This window comes from Eurosta solidaginis, chromosome 5 (assembly GCF_040869045.1).
Source record: "Eurosta solidaginis isolate ZX-2024a chromosome 5, ASM4086904v1, whole genome shotgun sequence".
NCBI classification, from domain to species: domain Eukaryota; kingdom Metazoa; phylum Arthropoda; class Insecta; order Diptera; family Tephritidae; genus Eurosta; species Eurosta solidaginis.
Window position 1 is genome coordinate 226,666,497 of NC_090323.1, and position 24,377 is coordinate 226,690,873.

General features: G+C 37.9%; 1 protein-coding gene across 6 annotated transcripts in view; it reads left to right on the plus strand.

Annotated features, from left to right (window-relative positions):
- The window catches only part of LOC137252647 (SEC14 domain and spectrin repeat-containing protein 1-B), a 92,370-nt gene that overhangs the window by 17,402 nt on the left and 50,591 nt on the right, over positions 1-24,377 (plus strand). For 2 of the 6 annotated variants that reach the window (XM_067788674.1, XM_067788680.1), the window contains exons 2-7: positions 5,122-5,458; positions 9,425-10,396; positions 14,241-14,436; positions 16,383-16,496; positions 21,573-21,747; positions 23,436-24,221. In XM_067788674.1, the coding sequence (XP_067644775.1) occupies positions 10,230-10,396; positions 14,241-14,436; positions 16,383-16,496; positions 21,573-21,747; positions 23,436-24,221 (1,438 nt within the window). In that variant the 5' untranslated portion in view covers positions 5,122-5,458; positions 9,425-10,229. The remainder of the gene's footprint in view (positions 1-5,121; positions 5,459-9,424; positions 10,397-14,240; positions 14,437-16,382; positions 16,497-21,572; positions 21,748-23,435; positions 24,222-24,377) is intronic. The other 4 variants (XM_067788677.1, XM_067788678.1, XM_067788676.1 and 1 more) reach the window with 4 other exon arrangements.

A 24,377-nucleotide genomic window follows, 5' to 3' on the forward strand; every position in this document is an offset into this window, starting at 1 on the left:
TAGGACGTGAATATACTAACTTTGTTGCTTCAACATAAGTCCTAAAGAGTGAAAGAAGCTGTGTAAATAAAACGGTTAATTACTTACAGTTAAACGTATGTGTACCTAAATGCAACATTTGCCCCAACAACAAAAGATTCAAGCCACTATGGGGTCATTATAAAAAAAAGGTAACTTCAAGAACGTGCTGCACTTTAACAGAGGCACGAAACAAAAGTGTTTCTATCACAGAAGCGATGGAGCAGTAGCTGCAGAAGCACTTAACGGCTTTCAACCTAGCGAACTGACCGCGCGACTGAAAAAATAAATAAACAGATGAATAAACAACAAAATAACATACTAAACTGACAGCCCATAATTTTAAAATAAAAAAAAATAAAAACTACCTAACAACCCAACACCGACGAACAGTATTTTAATTGAAGTCAAAGCGGCCCACTTAAATACTCTGACCGTTGGCTTGATGAGTTGCCTGAGCGTCTAATGCATGCCGGTTTAAAAAGGCTTTTTTTCTTTTACTTTGTTGTTGTAAGTTATGCGCACCCCACGACTCAGCTGGAATAGCTGAGGCTGTTCTATTTTTCTACGTGCTTCGTATAAGTAACATGTAAGGAAGTCTAAGTTCGGGTGAAACCGAACATTACATACCCAGCTGTACACTTGAAATGCTGTTGTTGTTTGTTTTGTGTGCTTAATAGTGTTACAAGGCTGCGCAATAATGCTGTGACGAATACTAGCAACACTAAGGGATACTATCATCTCTAAGCCGATACTGAGCAGTGACTTGAATGCACATAATCCAATTAATCATTATGACTACATATATGTCCATACAAACAGCGGAGAGCAACGCAAAATCACATGCATATATCTGAGATACTCCCAAAAGTAGGTAATTATTTGTGCAAGTATCACTCGCATATACACGCGCGTATGAGAAGCTATACACGTGCATCTGTAGTTATAATTTTATAGCTGATAACTAAGTAAATTCAGGAAACGCCTAGAAGTTTAGAACAAGGAAATCGAAGATTATAAAAGAGCGCAATCTGAGCAATCATAAAATCAGTTTGATTTAAGCACGCTATATGTCGAGTAGTAGAAGTGTTATTGTGAAGTACATTAAAAAGGCCATTTTGCATTATTGATTAGTGGAGTTATTTATTCAACATTTTAGTAATCCGAACGTTAGTAGAAGGTTGCAAATAAGAGGAATTGCACTAAAATTCGTTACAATACATATACATATGGTTCTAACCTGAACAATTTTTTTTCGAGTTATGGCTCCCGAAATATAGAAAATTGCTTAGCTATAAAAGGGCCGGTGTCACGCCCATTTTTTAAAATTTGAAGTTTTTCCTATTTATTTATATAAATCCACTTGGGGAATGAAATACCATTGCTTTAAAGCTCTTTTTAGCAAAGATATAACTTATTTTATTCGTCCACGACCCTTTTAAAAATCGTTATATATAAAGTGGGCGTGGGCCTTAACCGATTTCGTTAATTTTACTTCAAAGCATTCCCTATAGTAAAGGCAACCTCTCTGTCGAATTTTGTTACGATAAGTTTAACGATTTTTGATTATTAATATTTGTAAAATTGATTTTATCACAAGCGGGCTGTGTCACGCCAATTTAAAAAAAAAAATTTTAAAAATTGTTTTTGTTTTTATCGGCCTATTTTCAAATTTAGAAAAATTAAAAAATAACAATAATTATCATAAGAAAAAATTATTGTTCTGGCCTTGAGCTCGATTAAAACCTTGAATGATTTATCAACAGGCCGATAAAAACAAAAACAATTGTTAATAAACCATGAGCACTTGGGAATGTCAAACAAAGTAATTGACAATAAACAAAAATCCAGCATTATCAGTGATTTGCACCAGATGGCGCAACACTGAATAAATATAGTTGGTAAAAAGGAATAGAAGTAGCAAATTTGCCAGTCAAACAAACCACCGCTGTATAGCTAAATGGTTAGCGCAGCATGCCTAAAGCGTACTGATGATGAAGGCTTAGCACCCTTCGAAATGGATCTATCTGCGCAGCTATGGCAGGTTGTCTGAAAAATTTTCTACTTACTATTCCAAAAACAAAATAAAATTTTTCAAATTTAGAAAAATTAAAAAATAACAATAATTATCATAAGAAAAAAAAATTATTCTTCTGGCCTGAGCTCGATTCGAAAATGAATGAAAATTTTTAAAATGTTTATCAAGAGTCTCAATATCAGTTCACACGGTGTATTATTTATTAAATAATCAGGTTTTTTGTGTTTTCCAAAATGTTATGTATATAAAAAGTGGGCGTGGTTATCATTCGATTTCGCTCGTTTTCAATACCAATCTATTCTGGGTCCAGATAAGCTCGTGTACCAAATTTTGTGCAGATATCTCAATATTTACTCAAGTTATCGTGTTAATGGACAGACGGACGGACGGACATGGCTCAATCGAATTTTTTTTCGATACTGATGATTTTGATATATGGAAGTCTATATCTATCTCGATTCCTTTATACCTGTACAACCAACCGTTATCTAATCAAAGTTATAATACCCTGTGTACAAGTACAGTTGGGTATAAAAATATGTCTTGGATGCATGCGACGCATAGACCAATATGAATGCATGGAGCAGTTGTGATTGAAAAACTGGTATACGAACCCATTCATAATGCACATGGACTATTAAATTTATGTTTGTACATATGTATGTACATAAGTGCATATGCTACGTAGAATTAAAAGCTTTGATAACTTTTTTTTCATTTTAATAAAAAACTTATATCTAATTGATAATAAATAATTTCCATAATGTAGAAAGTTATTGGACATTCTATTAATGTAGAAAAGTGGGTCTGCCTGTCACTCATTTTTTAAGTTGTTATGACGTTGCAACAAAGTAACAGAGTGAGATGAATACCAACAAAGAAACTCGAATGAGACTAAACTATAAACACAGTACCGAATTAAAAGTTTCTCTCGAGAACTCTCAATGGCACAATAATGAAGTTGACACTGTATTAAGCACATCGCCAATATCGACATCACAGTACGTCGATGCGTATAGGTACTTCCAAGAAGGAAGACGGAAGGTTTGATTAGGTTCAGAGAGCAAGTATGAGAGCTTCCCACATTTCCATTCGGATATTCCATTTTGTTCATTGTGAATGTGCCGCCTATGAAAGCAGAGGAAGAAAGCGGCCTCACTCCACTGGAAAGGCCAGATGGAAAACAATTTAAAATCCCTTGGTGTGACCAATTGGCGCCAGTTGGCAGAGCGAAGAAGCGAATGGCGCGCCTTGTTGGACGGCCATAATCGTTTAAACTGCTAAGCACCAACTAAGTAAGTAAGAATGCCCTCGTTTTAGCTCATACAGATACTTCTTATATTAACTTGCTGTCCAATATTAGCTTAACCGATAGTTCCTCATTCCTAAATTTCACCAGATTGTCGGAAAACCATGCGCCCAAAAATTTGAATGATCTTTTTAACAGTTAGCAGCATCGGTGGAGGAAGTGATGCATAGACTCTTCTTGTCTCTTTCTCTTTAACGTGCTGGAAAGGCAGCTTGTTGGCATACGCCATTGTCGAGCCATCGGTGAGATAGCATAATGATCTCTTGTGACCGGTAAGTACTCCCACGGAAGATTTGTTAAGTTTAAAAAGAAAACACGTCCTTTGCCTTTACCAGTGAGGACCTTAAGACCTCACGTCATCCCGGTGGACTACAGAAAATTCGGTGCCCTATAAGCACGTTCCTAAATTTTCCTAAGACAAAACCCACTGGTGGTCGTATTGGTCCAGTTCGGAACTTTTCCTGACCATCGCATCACCAAACTCATGATTGTCAATAATACATTGCACGCAGACCCGGCAAGGTGAGAATCTGAGATGCTCTAGGAACACTGTATGACATCCGATTCGTCCACTTGGATTTTTATGCTTTGAAGGCATTATACATATATCGTCCTGGCGCAGTCTATGAAGATAATCTCTGCATTACATAGACTACCGCCTAATAGATGGCAAGAGTTCGGTAGGACTGATTGACTGGCTTCGAGGGCATACCTGATCGATTGATTTCCATATATTGGACTCCCTCAGCCTAAAGTGAAATGTGACGTTTAGCAAATCCTGAGGTACGCTGCTCACTGCATATGATATTCTCAAGCTCTTGCTAGGCTTTGAACCTACCAATCGGTGGTTTACAAAAAGCTCTACGATTCTGTATGGATTGGTTTTAGAGATTTCCTTATTTGCTTGCTAAGAAGGTCCGCGTAAAGCAGTTTTATGCTGATCTCCTTCAGTAGGTGTCGCCTATTAAGTATTTGATTGCGCTCTTCACTAAACCCAAGATGATGTTCGGGCATCACTGTAGTGCATCCCGTATCAGAACGAAGTATGCAGTCCTGGCAGACTTCCAAGTTACTCCAGTGGGGTGGATGGATGTTCCCATTATGGATTTGGGTAACGTTGACGGGTTCGTCGTATCAAAGGCTATCGACAAGCTCGGAAACGGCTTGGCGGTATTAGATTGAAGCAAAACCGGGAGGATACTGGTAGCGGCTGAGGGAGACCCGGTTAGCACATTGGGTTTCTGGCATAATATGTTTTATGGTCGGTTTTTTGGGCTGAGTGGAAGATCACCTTGAGGGCACAGCAATACCCCAGTGATGCCTAGTCATCTGTATACTAAAGCCCGCCCAATTTAATTCAGCGAAAAACAAATAAATATCATTTAATGCGCCGGCACGCCCTTCTATGCAAAGTGAAGAATAGCTTGCCCGTTAACAACATTCCACGCACTTACATTTCTAGCAAGTACAAGATATAAATAGCCTAAATGGTATTATCCCTTTTGATTTACCTAAGAATACTCTGTCTAGGAAATGCTCTTGAAAGTTGTAGCAGCTTTGATTTCGTAAGTCGATTTGTTGATTAATAGAAGGAAGAGCGAGAATGCCTACGACACGTGAGTCTCTGTTGCTACCGTCTACGGCGGTCCTTTTTATTTATCTTCCACATTAACAATTAAATTTCTCCCGTTCCAATTTAATATGGACCTAATTACAACCTGCAACTCTGGTTTTTATTCAATGATAACTAAAAAAGTACGTATGGAATAGAAGAAGACCAAAAGAAAAACAATCAATAAATATATGTGTCAAATGCAATTTGCATTTGGCCAAAAGAAAAAAAAAAAAACAACAAATGTGCATGTGGTTAGATCGTTAAATAGAAAGCTAAAGTAAATAAAATAAAAAAATGCAACAATAAACAACATGCCGATGGAAAAAGTAGTAAATTAATATCTTCGAATAACTTTGCATCACAACCAGTAAATGTGGAAGTGAACTTGCCAGACGAGTTTCATGGCAAATATGTCACTAAAAAGTCGCAGCCACAGCAACTGCAACTGGAGTGGTGCGAACGCAACTATCAGATGCATGCATGTAAGTACGCATGTGAATAACTGCGACTGCATAAATGCCTTGCGTATGGAAAACTATACACACGGTTCATAGCACATTTAGATCCAACGAGGGCTAACTTAATAATATATGTGACCCGGTCTATGAAAAGGTGGCTTATGACTAAACAAAAAATTTTTCACTTTTTTTCTGGTTTCGATAGTTTTTGAGACGCTCTTTCACGTGGTGAAAACTAGAAAGTCCTAACTTGCTTAGAAGTGTACTAAAAATGTAGAGAAAGAAGAGCACAAATGAAAGACGATGGAGCCTTTGGTTCCTTCGATGCCACTTTGGTGGCTGGTGAAGCATCCTCAGATTTTTTTGATAGCATTTTTTTCGATGGCAATGTAGCCAAAATATCGGTCAGAAACTTGTTTGTGCTTTGCCTTTTGGGCATGACTGTTCATAATGCAAAAGAAAAACTACTAAGAAACTGAAGAAATGCTGTTTCTCGCAATTTATTTTTTGAGTCATAACCCTCCTTTTCATAGACCGGGTCACATATGTTTTTGATGAAATGTGTAATACTGGATTTTGTAACTCAATACCGACTCACCCATAAAACACTCGGTAAAAAAGACAATTCTGGTAAACCAAAACCAGTCGGCGTACTATCGGTTTGTTAACGAAATGTTGACAGTTTGCTATCGATAACAACCGTTATTGGCGAGTTATCGATTTATTATCTATTTGTTACCGGGTTTTTCACGTCGTGTTAAATTTGAGGTACAGACGATTTGTTATCGAAAAAAATTAAGTTTTTATCGAAAAGCTAACAAAGCGATGAGTTTTCGATAGCAAAACCATATTTTTTTTGATAACTATGCTATATTATTCGATAGATTTTCGATAAAAAACTGATAACTTTTGATAAACTATGACTTGTGATAAATTATGATAAACCGATAACTCTTCGATGACAGTTGTTATCGATAACAAGCTTACAATAATAGCAGCCCGACAACTTTCATGAATTAATCTTTCCCAACCCTGACAAAATAGTCACGAACTGATCTCGAAAAAATCTCAAAATCGTTCGAAAATGATCTCAAAAAAGTTGCAGAACGATTTCAAAATTATTTCTAAACACTCTAGAAAGGAGCACAAAATGGTCTTGGAATTAGTCCCTGCATGATCTCCAAAATTTACGATAAGACGTAGGATGATTTTTCTGGTTTAAACTTTGTGGAATAACAATAATTTCAGGGCTAAGCCAAACTCCATAGCACCCGACTATGTGGCTGAGTAGTTAAGGGGCTTGTATCGACGATGTTCTGCCTCATAGGATGGAGGGACGACCAAGAACAGGGAGTTATGTGGACCACCCTCGGGAAGTATTCATGGCCTAACCACAATAAGCGGGGCTGTTGTGGCGGACGGTTTTTTATCATATTTAATATTGGATCGCTGAGTTCGTCTCGTCTGGTAGACCACTTGATCGCCACGGTCAAGATGAACGACTCAAGATCTTATTTTAATAAGGTGGATTAGATAGGAAGTGTCCGCCGTGGTGTGGTGGCACGAGTAAGTTTTGTACTTGTTGTTGTTGTATCAGTACTTCCCCCATCCAATAGTTGCAACCACTCACAAATTGTTATCAATATCCTTTAACGGGAGTCCACGAAAACTTTCAGTTTGAATAGGGGTGGAGCAAGTTGAGTGGGGTGTTAGAAGCGTGGTTCCACATTGCAATATAAGAGATGGTTGGTATCATGTGGGGACACATTGCAAGCAGGACATAAATTATGTACATATTTCAGGGTTTCTGGATATATTTCAGGTGATTCTGGATAAATAAGAGTTTAACCTGTTACAGTATTCAGATCGAAGTAGAGCTAGTTGAGCTACTTTTTTGCGAGATCAGGGTGTTTATCTTTAAAATCTGGGTTCGCCGGGAAATTCGTGGCATAAAGGTCCGATGCCTTTTTGTTGATATCACTGAAGACCTGTTTGTATTTTTTTTATTGACATGGCTGCGTTTTCAGGTGACGTATTTCCTAATAATGCTACGGAGATAGCCTATGAAGCCCCTGGCAGCTGTGGCTTCTTCACTCATATGTCTGTAGGGATGCCCAGGTTTCGAGGTATTCAACCGAAACTTTTTGTTCAGCATTTCATTTCACTCCCTAATGGGGAGTACACTCGACTCATTTTGTAGGTGGGGTTCTGGGAGAAGACAGTCCGCAGCGATTCTGAGAGCAGTGTTTTGGCAGGCTTGTATTTTTTCCAATGAGTAACGTTTAGGCTTGGCGACCATATACGGGGACGCGTAGCAAGCAAACGGCCGGCAAATTGCTTTGTAAGTGGCAATGAACGTGTTTTTGTGTCTACTCCAAGTGCGGCCGGCAAGAGATTTCAGGATTATATTACGGCTCTGGATTTTAGGTACAAACTCATGGCAATTAATCGCATTAAAAGATCTCAGGGTTAGTAAGGAAACCATTTGAATATAAAAACTCATTTGTGCATGGGAATCTATTATCCATGATATACCAAATTTTTCTGGTTAACTCACTGACGTTCAGACGTTCATAAGTTTTAAGACATTTTTACCCCCCCTCTCTCCCCCTTTTCTTGTTCTTTTATACAAGCCTCCTTCTGCCTTTCCCTTTCTATGGATCTCTTTCTCCCTCTCCATCTTTTCCTTCACTTCTTTTCCACTCTATCTTCACCCAGCTCTATTCTTTCTCTTTCTCTCTCTTTCCCTCTTCTCTCTTCTCTCTAGCTCTTATCTTCTCCATCCCTTATTCCCAGTCTCAGCTCCAGTTAAGTTCCGGTTACAGTCCCAGTCCCAGTCCTAGTTGGTCCCCTGGTCCTTTTTCTGGAAAAAAGTGTCGAAAATACTAATCTACTCAAAGAGCTACCTATATACCGAATTTCAGGCAAACGGAAGAGTGAATTTGTTCGAAGAGATGTTATGTTGCATTTGGCAACACGCATAAATATGTACATATATATGTCAAGCTAAATAACGATAGTTAATGCTATGTATGTACGTATGTGATGCATAAGGTCCCACTCAATGCAAGTTTGCTCGTTTAGTTCACAGCGAACAAACAAACGCACTGCATTCTTGGTAAAAATTTTACTGTTGCTCATATTAGAAAGGAACCAAGTTTTTTACTGTAAGGAAGAAATATCCCAATCGATCCATCCGTTTTAAATTTACAGCTGTGTGAACAGAAATTTTATTTTTTTTTAACACATTTTGGCAATTTTCACGCCCCTATAATATATCTCTTCAAATTAAATTGAAAAAGTTTATCTCACGTAGCTAAGCTTTCAAATGCAAAAAACCGGTTCAAAATCGTTACATTCTGTGTGAAGTGATGAGCGTACAATAATATTTAGCGCCTTTATTTTATAATATATGTGACCCGGTCTATGAAAAGGTGGCTTATGCCTCAAAAAAGAAATTGCGAGAAACAGCTGTTAACAGCTGTTTTTTTTTAGTCATAAGCCAGCTTTTCATAGACCGGGTCACACATATTGATAAATATTTAGTTCGAATCGCTGAACTGCCGAATCAATAACTCAAATATTCATTATAGCAAAAATCTAACTGATTGACCATCGCTTGGACTGTGCTGTTTTTATACTATCAGTTCGACTCATTACCTATTTCTACCAGGGTCTAGACATTTCGCGAACAGCCTTCTCGAGTAGCTGCTTATTTATGTCTCCTTTACCTATCTGTTATTCACTTTTGTCTTCTAGTTATATGCGTGTGTATGTGCGACTAATAACTTCTGCTCTTAGGTGATCACTAAATATGTGTATGTAATCTCTACGCTTTTAAGCTTCGCTGTTTGCATGTACGTATGTGTGGCTGCTTACTTTATTGTTGTGCATTTATTTACTAGCAGCATAATGATGTACATATATAACTGCTTATTTTCGCCACAATATACTTCTTATAATACATTTGTTTTTTGCATGTTTAGATCACAAAAGGGCATTCTTATTGCACGCACTATATGTCATCATAATAATAGTAAAACAATAACAACTCAGAACTCATTGCTATTACATTAAACAACAGTATCCAGCAATGCTGCTAAGTCTAGAATAAATTTGCTAGAATAAATTAAAGAAAAAAAAATACGAAGATATTGGAAAAAAATCAGTAATCAAAAATGCTCTTTGGAATTTCTTTCTACTACCATATGGAGTAAAGTACGCAACAAACAACCGCAAACATACTTAAAGCTATGCATCAACTCTGTCCAGCTACAATAAAAATGTCCAAGTGCATTTAGTCATGGAATGTTGTTGTTTCTGGCAGCTGTTTTTACTGATCATCATCATTGTTGTTGCATTGCTACGGTTACAAACAACATTTATTTTGCTTCAGTTAACCAGTGTATCGCGTATTTGCTATTGACCGGAAAATCAACGTCAACAACATTGACATGTGCAACATTTAATGGCTTAGCAACGTTATTATTATTATTACTGTTGCTGTATTTGTTGTATTTTTAGCTGGCAAGATCGTTTGTTGAGTTCACAGTTTGGTTTGTCTGGGAACCAGTGTAAAATGTACTATGTACTTATGTCTGGTGCGCGAAATAAAAAAAAGTCACGCACAAATACGAAATATATTCAATACGCACGCCGATAAAGCACATGGAACCAAAATGAATAAATAAGAACAAAACACAAAAAAACATAAATTCCATACAAAAACTTAAATAAGCGTTAAAGAAAAGGTAAAAGCCTCAGCGCTCTTCCTCTGCATAGCCCATCAACATGGAGGAAGATGTTTTAAATGCATTGCAAACTCGTACGGCCTACTTACCCGGCGGCTATGATCGCACAGGCAAAATTATCATCGTCGTTAACATCATCAATGATTTACAATTGTGGAATCGCAGATACTTGGAATTATCAATTGCCTGCTTAAAAAATGCGTTGAGGTAAGTGTTTTTGCTTATTTCTTATGTATTTGCTTTCATTTGTGTATGGTGTGGGAAAAAATTAATAACAAAACTTTCAAGCACGCAAAAGTAATTAAATTATAAGAACATTATAATAAATTTTAGGGTTTTGTAATTTCATTAAATAACTTATAGCATTAACTTTTAGCTGTGGACATATTAAAACTCAAAATAAAAGACGGAAACTAAAGGTGTAAGGCGCGATAGCCTCCGAAGAGATTTTAGGCCGAGCTTCTCTTGCAATTTGCGTCGTGTTCCTTTTAATTTATCCTACACATTGGCCGACTCCGAAGGGCGAAGATGAGTTTTAACTGAGAGCTTTTCATGACAGAAATACCCTCGGAGTGCTTGCCAATCACTGCCGAGGGGCGACCCCACTTAGAAAATTTTTTCTTCTAATTGAAAATACTTATTTCTAAAAGTTTGATGTCGCTTTGCCCGGGGCGTGAACCCAGGATCTTTGGTGTGGTAGGCGTAGCAAGCTACCATCACATCACGGCAGCCATGGTGAGAAAAATTATAACAACGTGACATCAGGAGGGACAAGGCCAGCTGTCGCCTTTTGATTATACCTTGTGAATCTGTTTAAAGCCTGTTTTCGGGAGTGGGATTTGAAACGGCACTCCTGCGATTTGTGAACTGTTACGAACACATTCAGCCAAGCTATGCTTTTGTTGTTGTGCTACTTTTCCCAATGGCTCTCTAGTTATATTAGATACTTATTTGCAATGTTTAGCTCGCATATGTTTTCAGCATAACTTCGATATATGTTGTAAAATATATTGTTTATTTGGGAGCCAGCATTAATACGAACAACACCATCAGATTTGAAATCCAGCGAAGAAACACTCATGCCATTAAAATCTCCTTTGGATTAGGTAGGCAATTGAGAAGTAAATTCCTCTCTCGGCTAACGAAAATCATGCTCTACGCTATATGATGCAGAAAACCATGACAACATCAGATGAGGCGGTTCTGGAAGGGGCCAAGCGAGAAGTGAAGTTCTTCGAAAGATTTACGGACCGCTCAGCATTGGCGACGGAGAGTACCGAAAAATATTTAAAGATAAGCTGTATGAACTTTTAGCAGACATCAAAATAGTACAGCTAATTGAAACACAGCGGCTGCGCTGGATAGGTCATGTTATGCGAATGATGATCCTCCGGCCAAAAATGGTATTCTTATCGGAACCTACCTATGGAAGCAGAGGAAGAGGACGATAAGTGTAATGGATTGAACAACAGTTTGGTATGGTCCACACTAGCACGTTATGTTTTTATCAGTGCTCGAGATAAATAACACCGTTTTCCTCTAGACACATTACCTCATCTATTGTTTTGAGCTCGTTTGGTCCACTAATATTCAGAACGTTCAACAGCAATACCATTTTACCGCATTTATGTGCTTACTGACTATTACTTGACTTGTATAGCACATTCATCAATAAAATATCCACCTCCCCATCAATAGTGACCATTATCATCAACTAAAAAAACTTAACCACATTAAGACGACTAAAATCCACCGACCTTAAGGTTCGTGGGGTCAAAAATCTGTTACCGCGCAGCCGAGGTAGTATTAGAAGAATTATTTTATATCTGGCAAAGAATTTCCAATATGCTAACATTTCTTTAAACCTTCGGAAAGTATTTCTGCGATTACAACTACAACAACAATACCCAGCCACGATAATTTACCCAATTTCGCGATAGTGTTTTGGTTTCACCAACTATGATTGCATTCACCAACGACGAAATTTCACTGCATTAATCTGCTTTATCACCTTCACCGGATCAACTAAAGTTCAGAACATCCAAAAGTTACACTACTTCACCGCATCGGTTTTGCTACTATCGCTGGGTCCACCTTTCAGGCCACCAAGGAATGTAAGTGGAAGGGGGAAGGGATATATAGAGAAAAGAAGGGGAAAAGAAAGAGAAAGGGAAGAAAATCAGCCATGTAGCTATGCAGGTTTGTGACTAGGCACGAGAGTTCTTATACCCGTTCTGGCAGGGACTAACCCCGTCTATACATATTATATACCCTTTCAACATTGCAATGTCATTGGGGAGTTCGTCCTGCCATACGTATCCAATTAAGGACATTAAGAAATATTACATCCTTTATAACAAGGGCGTCCTGCCACACACTGCAGACTTTGGGGTATACTCAATATACCCAACATACACAAGAAAAACGGAAAAAGTGGTGGGTGAAGAGTGGAAGCTGGAAAAGGAGAAGGTCCAGAAAATAGGGATACATGGGGGGTGAAAGAGACTGGGAAGGTGAAAAAGAAGAAGGTAAAAAGGAATAGATAGGGGAATGAAAGGCTGGAAAGAGCAGACAATAACTGTGGAGAGGTAAATTTAAAGTGAAGGTGGGAGGGACTGAGAGAGAAAGTTCCCTGCAAGCTAATAAAGCTTTGCCAAATGACGTTGAGCAATACCACCAGCTCCGTAAGTATTGCGAAGGATCGCTCAAAACCGTTCCACATCAATCTATTTTTAGAGCATACTATTGTTGGAGCTGATGATGCTTCACCCTTCTTTGAAACTTGGAATATATCTTAGAACCCGAAAGAAAAAAACTCCTATAGATGGCGCATGGATCGATATATTTCAAAAAATCGTATTTTTGGATCGGTTTGGATCATATTTGGAAAACATATTACATAAAGGAATAGAAAGCGACCTATGATAAAAATCGCCGACAGGTGGCGCAAGGATCGATATATTAAAAAAATCGCATTTTTGGTCCTGATTAAGGTTCAGTTTGTCTTACTTATACATATAGTATATGAAAATATTATTTGCGATGATATGAACGGTTGACTATCAATAGAAATTTGACACGGCCCGCGCTTTCATTTATTTGTCTGATCAACGCCCAAGATTGGTGAGGAGTGTAGTACCTAAGACCTACCCTATTATTTTCTAAATTTTAGTATTATCATCATTATCATATATATTATTTCTATTTGCTGTTTTTATGTACGGGTCCCTTATTCGCTTTTATTTGGAATCCAAAGCTATAAATACAGTTTTGGTTGTAAAGATGGAGATTCGGGCTATTAGCGAGTTTTGGGCAATTTTTGTCGTAGTGCTTTTGTTTAGCTATATTTTATTAAAAGAATTTGTTAAAAATAAACGATTGTGATCACACAAAGAAATCTATTTGTACTATGGCACTATTGTGAATATTTGCACTGCATTACCGGCATTTGCTACCATACGCCAGATGGCAGGGCAAGCTGTAAATTTTAACTGAATAATAGAATAGCTGATTTCTGTTGATATTTGATAAGAGACTTTTATATTGGTTGCGCAAGATGCGCATGGGTCCGGCTCGTTCTTACTTAATGTAGGTATTGTTTTCAGTAAAACCGTTTAACCTAATATTTTTTTTAAATTATTTAATTTTTAGTTACGTATTTCATTGCGCCCTCCTTTGCTTAAAATATCGCTTGTTAACTCTAAGCTCTTCTTAGTAGTAGCAATGCGACAATACACAGTAGTCATATATATATATTACATATATCGCTTTCCCCGTTCAATAATGACGCAATTGTAAAATATTAAGTTTTGGTGAAGCAAGTTTCAATATTTGCATCAACTAGAAAAATGTGCGAATGCAATAACGACGTAAGTGGTTTAGCGCGGAAACTATTTGTACGCGTTATCTCCAAACTTTAAAATTGACATTTGCGTCATTATTGAACGGGGGAAGCGATATGTATACATCTTTAGCACTGATATACCTTTTTTTGCAAATTTGAACATGATAATTAATATATTTAACAAATTATTATCATTTTTCTTTTTAGCGCTGCTACTTTGCAACGAGGTGTCACCGTTATCGTGGATGCACAGAGAAGTACAACTCGTATCACGAGAGCGCATGCGCGCATTATTTATGGATTATTCGATGATATTACAGTCAATTTATATCTAGTCAGGGCAGAAAGCTTTTGGGAGAAGCATGTGGAGACATGTACAAATAAATCACAGACGAAAGGAGAGGTAAGAAGGGGCTTTTGGGAGAAAAACAATAAAAACAAGTAAGGACGGGACTGTCATCGGGTGTGCCTAAGACTTCATAACTTTCATGCATGGGGCTGAACAATAACCTTATCCCATTCGTAATATCCAAATAATCGGGTGTACAAGATATGAAATATATAGTGAACAGATGTACATACTTAAGCGATTTTTAAAATAAATAATAAATAAAAATAAAAAATAGGTAGGTACTCTTGTGTGAGGATGCAAAGTTTCAGGTTTTTTTGTGGTCTGCATGAAATAGCTATGACAATGAATCACCTATCTTAACAATATATAATGTAAACGTAAGTGTTTGGTACAATTTGAAGCTTATACCGGTTAAAATGGTTTAGGAATTTGCGAAAAGTTTCTTATCTGTAGGGGACATATGCTATATATACGACCGATATCTTCGAAATTTTCAGACAACAATATATGCTATATTCGAAAGCATATGGTGAAATTTAATGCTTCAATCTGATAAATTGAGGAAGATTGAAGATCTGAAAAATCACTTGTATAGAAGATCCGATCCGGCCGGTTCCGACAAATGTCTCATCGGACACCTAAATATACCCGCTCACCAAATGGCTAAATCAACTCAACTCTTCATCCTGATCATTTCGGTATACTGATTGGTGTGTCTAAATATTTTCCTTTAAGGAATTACAATTTTGAGATTCGTTTTCATTTTCATGAAAGGTATAAAAACAAACTATTTAATAACACAGGTTCTGTTGCATGGGATTTTATGCATGTCTGTTAAAGTACTTTCTACCCTCATTTCAAATGTAGTAGCCGTTTTTCCGAGCGGCTTTAGTTTCCTATATATTTAATAATAAAACGTTTTTAGTAAAAATATTTTTTTTTATAAATAAACTTTATTATTATCAATTGCAGGCAGTTAAATTTTCTTTTAATGGATTTTTTTAAATTTTGAGTTGATTCAGGAGCACTACTCTGAATGATACAGCAGTAATCAGCTAACATGTGCGCGTTCCAGTGTTTTTGATATCGCTCTTTCATAGTGCGGAGGTCCTAGTGAAAACGCTCGCCCTGCTTTTCACTGAGGTAACCTCAATTTTGAGGAAACCTGTCAAGATGGCAATGCAGAATGTGCATCCTGATACTCCTGTTTACACCCAGATGTTGAAAGTGTAGAATCAGTTCGTCTTTATGTTCAGAGAAGTTAGGTAACTGCCTGTTTCCTAAAAACCCAAACGAACTCGTCCGATTTTTCAGGTGCTTGCATGCGGCTAGTGAATCCTGGATCCCAAATTAGTTTTCTTATTTGTGAGCCATCGAAAATACCACCTTTCACCTTTTTCAGAACAAAGTTTTGCAAATTATTTAGAAATGTATTTGAAACATTCACCACTTTTGTCTAAGATCTTTACATTAGGTTGGTATAAATCCGTTTAGAGGGACTTCTGTGGTTTATGCCCATAAGCATAATGACTCAACACAACTTTTACATACGAAACTTGGAATCCAGGGCTTGTTATAAGTTTCATATAGTGAACCGAATAAGTCTATATAAGCTCATTTTACTAGGTTTGACGGATTCAAACGAAATTCCTTGAACACATACGCACCACAAATAAAACAGAAGTTGTTTGGATTTGTTACACATATTCTCCTTGATGAGCTCATAAAAAATAGCGAAATGGATTACAGCAGTTACTACACCTACTATGGTAATAGCTGAGAAGTGTTTTTTTTCAAAAACTCGAGCTACTAGAAGAAGTTTTGAAGGCAGGTTTGAAATCAGCAACCCACAATTAGTGAGAAACAAAAGAAAAACTCCATGCAACAGACAAAAAGTGTCATTTCGTCCACCTGTATTATTAATGCTGGCTAGTAATCGCACCACATAAAAACTAATATCTTTAATCAATTTTGATAATTTTACATTTAACTTACAGCCAATTTTACTCTCAAAGGCACGTTTAGTTAAATATTTTGATCTGTCGCAATTGCCAGAGGAATTAGGCGGTACATTTTCCTTTAATTATGATTTATGGCTGCAGCAGAGAAAGGTAAGTGAATTGGAAATTTGTGTGAAATTAATTTAGTTTATTGTAGCAAATAAATTATGCACACAACCTGCACTAAATACAAGAAAGATAGAGCTCAAATATAACCACAATAAACTACAAAAACCACAATAAACCACAACACAACCTTAATTTCAGTGAACAAGCATGAATACAGCTTTTGTTGATGGTAGAAGAGGACAAACAGAGAACCTAATTTGATACTCATACCCTTCTCTGAATTGCGCAACATTTTTCCTAGACTATTATACAAAAAGCTTTGTCTGATATTCGGTTCTACATTCTCCAATTTTTATAGGTATTTTTATACTCAGTTGAGCAGAGCTCACAGAGTATATTAAGTTTGATTGGATAACGGTTGGTTGTACATATATAAAGGAATCGAGATAGATATAGACTTCCATATATCAAAATAATCAGGATCGAAAAAAAATTTCATTGAGCCATGTCCGTCCGTCCGTCCGTTAACACGATAACTTGAGTAAATTTTGAGGTATCTTGATGAAATTTGGTATGTAGGTTCCTGAGCACTCATCTCAGATCGCTATTTAAAATGAACGATATCGGACTATAACCACGCCCACTTTTTCGATATCGAAAATTTCGGAAAACCGAAAAAGTGCGATAATTCATTACAAAAGACCGATAAAGCGACGAAACTTGGTAGATGAGTTGAACTTATGACGCAAAATAGAAAATTAGTAAAATTTTGGACAATGGGCGTGGCACCGCCCACTTTTAAAAGAAGGTAATTTAAAACTTTTGCAAGCTGTAATTTGGCAGTCGTTGAAGATATCATGATGAAATTTGGCAGGAACGTTACTCTTATTACTATATGTACGCTTAATAAAAATTAGCAAAATCGGGGAGGGACCACGCTTACTTTTAAAAAAAATTTTTGTTAAAAGTAAAATTTTAACAAAAAATTTAATATCTTTGCAGTATATAAGTAAATTATGTCAAGATTCAACTCCAGTAATGATATGGTGCAACAAAATACAAAAATAAAAGAAAATTTAAAAATGGGCGTGGCTCCGCCCTTTTTCATTTAATTTGTCTAGGATACTTTTAACGCCATAAGTCGAACAAAAATTAACCAATCCTTTTGAAATTTGGTAGGGGCATAGATTTTATGGCGCTAACTGTTTTCTGTGAAAATGGGCGAAATCGGTTGATGCCACGCCCAGTTTTTATACACAGTCGTCCGTCTGTCCTTCCGCATGGCCGTTAACACGATAACTTGAGCAAAAATCGATATATATTAACTAAACTTAGTTCACGTACTTATCTGAAGTCACTTTATCTTGCCGAAATCCGACTATGACCACGCCCACTTTTTCCATATCGAAAATTACGAAAAATGAAAAAAATGCCATAATTCTATACCAAATACGAAAAAAGGGATGAAATATGGTAAGGTAATTGGATTGTTTTATTGACGCGAAAAAAACTTTACAAAATGATTGTGACACCTACCATATTAAGTAGAAGAAAATGAAAAAGTTCTGCAGGGCGAAATAAAAAACCCTTAAAATTCCGGCAGGTATTACATATATAAATAAATTAGCGGTATCCAACAGATGATGTTCTGGGTCACCCTGGTCCACATTTTGGTCGATATCTGGAAAACGCCTTCACATATACAACTACCACCACTCCCTTTTAAAACTCTCATTAATACCTTTAATTTGATACTCATATCGTACAAACTCATTCTAGAGTCAACCCTGATCCACCTTTATGGCTATATCCCTAAATGGCCCACTCCCTCATAAAATACTCTTTAATGCCTTTCATTTGATACACATGTCATACAAACACATTCCAGGGTTTCCCTCGGTTCATTTTCCTACATGGTTATTTTCCCTTATGTTGTCACCATAACTCTCAACTGAGTATGTAATGTTCGGTTACACCCGAACTTAACCTTCCTTACTTGTTAGAAGTATCCCTGTCCAGAGAGCATTTGTGAAGCGGAGTAATTAACCTTTAAAAAGCTTCTAGTGTTTTAAGTTTCAAGATCTGTAATTAGTATCGTTGTTCTTAGCAGTCATGTAAGAGCCTGAGCGACTCTTTCCTGTTTTATTGGCTACGACTTTCGTGCGTTTCTTTATTCATACGCTTTTTTTACTCCCATAGCCTTCTTATTACTAGTGATCGCTAGTGTGGCTGGTACAGCTACCGTGCTATAAGCGAATGCTACTCTCAAAGCTCCTATTCTCTGTTCAGATGTTAGAAACTTATGCTTTCTAATTGTGATGTGCAATTGCCCTTAGTTCGGAGTCACTCACTTGATGGAACTTTCTGCCTGATTCTTCCCTTTTTTTGGATTGTAATGAATATGGTAATGTCGCCTTTACATCCGACGAAGGTGTTACTAACACAAACGTTGTATAGGTTAGGTTAGGTTGAGTAGTAGCCAGAACGGCAAGGGAAGTTCACTTGGACGACATGAAGGGCCATTGTGATACCAAATAAGAGAACGGTGACGTAAGCTATAGCTAATTTTTTACTGCGCAACAATGTAGTTTCCAATAAGACCGATCTCGATGCTGATAAGTCCATCAGAGATCCTAGTGAGCCTTGAACAAAAATACTTTCGCCAAATTTTCGCAAAAGCTGAACACTCAAGCATGCAGTGTCTCGATTATTCCAGCTCTTCATTCCACAAGTAGCTGCAGCGTAGTCGGCTTTTCAGTATGTTGAGATATACCGCATGATCTCCCATTGGATAGTGATCCGTTACCCACTCTCTATTAATAGATGAATCTTGGTGAACCCAAGAGTTTCAGCAAACCCCTTGCAATCCACTTCCTTCCAGAAGCATATCGCTTCCCTGCAAGAGGTAATGTCTGCCCAGCGTTTGCTTAGCTGACTCGAGGCCCATTTATAGAGGAGAAGCTCACAGGCATTCCATCTATATTCCGTTCAGTTGTAGTCATGTGCGAATGACAGTTACCAGGAACCCATGCGATATTAATATTAAAAGAGTTCGACGCAACTGAAAGTGAGGTCAGGCATTCCCCTACTACCCTGGATTCCATCAATGTTGAACAAATCTTGGCTATCGGCGTATGTGTTTAACTCTGTAACAGTAGTAGCACTTGGCAGCATCCTATCCACTGCATCCTTAATTTCGCCATCCTCCACTTGGAACACGCTTCAGCGATCCTGACAAAAAATCGATTCTTCGTGAGCCATTTAACCAGTCCTCTGCCCCAAATTAATTAATTTCCGCACTCCTGTCTTGAGATGATGACTGTTAGTGGTTAGTGCATTTTAGTGACAGTGCAAAAGTTCCAACCCTAGTAAGAATTCTGAAATACGTTAGATCCATCGAAAGTTCCTCCAATAAAAAAAATAAGTAAATGTAACGCGCGATAACCTCCGAAGAGATCTAAGGCCGAGCTTCTCTTCCAATTTGCGTCGTGCTCCTCTTGATTTTTCCCTACAAATTGGCCGGACGGGACCTACATGTTTTATGCCGACTCCGAGCGGCATCTGCAAGGCAGATGAGTTTTCACTGAGAGCTTTTCATGGCAGAAATACAATCGGAGCGCTTGCCAGACACTGCCGAGGGGCGACCCCGCTTAGAAAAATTTTCTTCTAATTGAAACATCTTATTTCTAAAATTTTGATGTTGCTTTGCCCGGGAGTTGAACCCAGGGCATACGGTGTGATAGGCGGAGCACGCTACCACCACACCACGGTGGCCGCCAGTTGCTCCAATAGAGCCGCTTATATCAACCAGTGCTGCACGTGGTACTGATACTAACATTTTGGTAATACTCGCCATGTTAAGTGCATCCCATCAAAACACTACCCCATGAAGCAAGATCAGCTTGACCATAAAGTCAGTGTACTACCCTTGGCGAGAGTCTCCAGCCCTTAGCGATAAGCCTCCTACAGCAGAACAAGGCAAGCGAGGAAATCGAGGCTTTCCTTGCCCTGTTTTCCATATTTTTATCAGAAAGTTCTAACATTATTCCCACAATCGAATGTCTTGTATCCATTCCTTAAAGAAAAAGCTAGCCTGATTGCCTGCTACGCGTCACCAGTTTGGTTGCCTGATCTTAAAAACACATACTGCAAAAGACTGAAAGCCTGTCAAATGCTGCAATCAGAACTGCAGCGGGATGTCTGCTTATAACCCCAAACGTTACCTACATAATGAGGCCAAAGAGCTCAGCATTAAAGAGCATAGAGAAATGCTGAACAGACAATTTTTGTTAAATTTTCAGAAACCGAGGCACCCTAGCAAACAACTGCCCTGCCTCCTCGAGGCTTAATTGAATATCTCCATAAGCACTTTGATGAGATCCGGCACCTGCCAACGCAGCCGTTTTATCCTGACAAGGATCAGATGCCCCTAGGACCACACAGAATCGTTAAACGTCTTTGCCAGGGAGTGCCCGGTAAACTCCGTTACCGATATACACTATCCTACTCTTGCAGAAGAAGAAACCAAACTCCCTATGGAAACACGAGTCACCCTGGCCCAACTTCGTTCTGCATACTGTAACAGGTTAGACTCTTATTTGTCCGGAATCAACCTCGATTGTAATGTAACACTTACGCCTCTAATACCACTCTCCCCATAGTCCGTCCCTGTTGAAAAGCTTTCCGTGTATTTATTTTGTATTCTTAGGCGACAATGGCTAGGAACTGTCCCTATTGACATCTTATTAAAGCTCCTACCATATCTAAGTACTTCATGATGTTCATAACATGACCTTTTTTTGCCTGATCCTTATACGCACTCACCTAAGCAGTTTCGCCTTATCTCAGCTATATTTTCTGTCCACTATTAAATGAACTTTGGACGCTGTCTTTTGTAGCATTGGTATGAATTAGGGCATGTCGGCTGCACAGCCGTTATGTTATTTTAAGTACGCTCTCCAGCTCTTGTAAGTAAAACATCAATATTGCGAGGTGATGAATTATCATTAAGCAGGCTAATTAAATTTATGAGCAGTTAAAACTAATAATTTCCATATGTATTCAACTATGAATCCATGATCTAATACCAATTCAAAAAGATTAATATTTCTCACGCAGGCCATTGACGAATTTCAAAAGACTTTTGATTCAACGCTTACCAGCATGGAAAGTTTGCATGCATTGTTGCTTAGTAATAAATCATTACGTCCAGCGGAAGCGGATGCCGAGTTGAAGAAATGTGCGCAGGTGCATACGAGCGTACAACAACAAATTGAAGTCGTCATAGAATTAGGTAAGCTGATTAGATGTAGGCTATTTAATTGAGTTATAAAAGTTAAAAACTTAAGAAAGGCCAAGTAAAGACATCTTGTCGGTCTTAAGCAAAAATAAAAAATACAAAAATTAATTTATTCAAACGAATTCTGTACGAGAATATGATAAATTGTTAGAAACGAGTGATAAATGAATATGTCGAAAATAAAAAAATTTAAAGAGACAAAAACGCTTACAAAATTAAACAAAAACTCGATTTGAACGATGCAAGTTTGTCCCTTAAGTCTTTTGTTATACGAGTATTTCTTTTAGCAGAATCCAAGGTATGCATATTTGTGAATTAATCTTTATATCCTCGTAAATTAAGTTTAAATTAATGTATTTCTGAAAACAGACCTCGACTTTGAAACTAATTTTGATTAATTACTTATAATTACTTAGAAAAAATTTCTTCTAATTGAAAAACCTTATTTTTAAATTGTGATGTTGCTTTGCCCGGGGTGTGAACCCAGGGCATACGGTGTGGTAGGCGGATCACGCTACCATCACACCACGGTGGCCGCGAATAGTGAATAGATTAATGCAATATGTGGGAGGCAAAAGAAAACTAAGTGAAGAAGCTGAAAATTTGAAAATAGAAACATAGTTTTTATTACTAAAATTAGAGAAAAACTACAAAGTTTACAAATGGCGATGGTTACTAGGAAATGTTTCTGAATTTCACTTCTTCATCAGCGAGCTTCTCGGGAGCTGAGCTCGCAACAACTTGGCGCGCAAGTCGCTTCTTCGCTCTGCCAACTGGCGTCAATTGGTCACACTAAGCGAGTTTATACCGTTTTCCACCGGGTCCTTCTAGCGGAGTGGGAGCCGCTTTCTTCCCCTGCTGCCATAGGCAGGTTCCGATAAAAATAATATAGCCAGAGCATCATCTTTCATTCGCATAACATGACCTATTCAGCGTAGCCGCTGCGTTTTAATTCGCTGGTCTATGTTGATGTCTGCGGAAAGCTCGTACAGCTCTTCATTAAATCTTAATTGGGTCTTGCCACCGCCAAAGCGTAGATGTCCATATATCATTCGAAAAATTTTCTCTCGAACACTCCCAGAGTCGCTTCATCTGATGTTGTCATGGTCCATACTTCTGCACCATATAGCAGGACAGGTACGATAAATGACGTTTAGAGCATGATTTTCGTTTGCTGAGAGAGGACTTTACTTTTCTATTGACTACCTAATCCAAAGTAGCATTTATTGGCAAGAGACCCTTACCAGTTTTCTTTAATATTTTTCTTATACATACAGATATTAATCTATTAAAATTTCATTGTAAGTATATATCGTTTTTCCTTCTTGCCTTCGGGGTATGCCTTTCTATTATTTATTGCAAATCTCTGTAAAGCTTTTCATTTCTAAGCATGATTAAATAAGATACGCATTATATTCGACATACACGATCAGTAGCCATTGTAATTCACCTTTCGCCTGCTATCGAATAATGAAAGTATAGAAAATTTAATAAACATAAAAGAGGCCTAAAGTTCAAATGAAAGTAAAATGCGATCTCAAGTGCGGCGAGTGCGTTTCAAACGAGCACGTAGAAAATGAAACAATCTGAACTGAGACGAAACATAATAAAAATCACTAACTTATATACAACATTGTATGTAGACCAGCGTGTAAAATTAATATTTTCACTTTTATTTTCAGGTAATCGCGTATTGAATCGCCTGGCTGAAGCTTATGCTTCGCCCAGACAAATCACAGCGCATAACCCTTCAAGTAGCGTTTGCTTATCTGCCCATAATCAAATATCCAATACGCCCACCAATGCGCCGCACAATAATGGATTTCCATTATCTTCAAATCTTGCCTGCAATACACCCGTCTCACGTTTACCACTGCCACCCGATCTACAATGCGCACGCGCACGTATCGAGTTGCTGCTCAATCAAATCGAACGCAAACAAACTGAAATTCGTACAGCGTGGCTGGAATTGCTGCAGAGCATACGTGAAGCACGTGAACTGTCACATCTTGAAGAGGGTGTCGCTTTTGTTACGAATTGGATACTACAAACAGCCGAACTGATGTTAAGTCGACAATATAGCATTGGCGGTGATGTACACAGCTGTGAAGCGTTGCGTTCAGCACACGATGTACTCGAACTGGAATGTCGCGAGACATATGGCTTCTATGCGGAATTATTGTATAAAATCGATGCATTTGCTGGGGTGAAGGAAACATCAGCTTACAAGGATTTGTTGTCACAACGTGATTTCATGCAATTTGTTTGTCGTTCTTTTGCAACACGTTTGGAGCGACGTCGGAATGTGCTCATCACATCATTGCGGTTTTTTCGACTCGTCAGCGAGTATTTCGATCGAACTACTGCGGTTTTCGAAACACTAGTCATGGGAAATAAGATAGCAGAGGAGAATTTTGATGTGGCGGCGGAGAATTTGCAGAAATTGAAGGAGAGTCAGTTGAGCTTGGGTGAGTGTTGCGTGTTCTATGTGTGTGAAATAATGTGTACTTGGTTTATGCCCAGCAATTCATGCAGGTGCCTATAATTGGTTTGCGGCTTGGGAAGAGATTCATTTGATAGAAATTCAATACAACTATATTAATGTTTAGAGCCGAAAGATATTG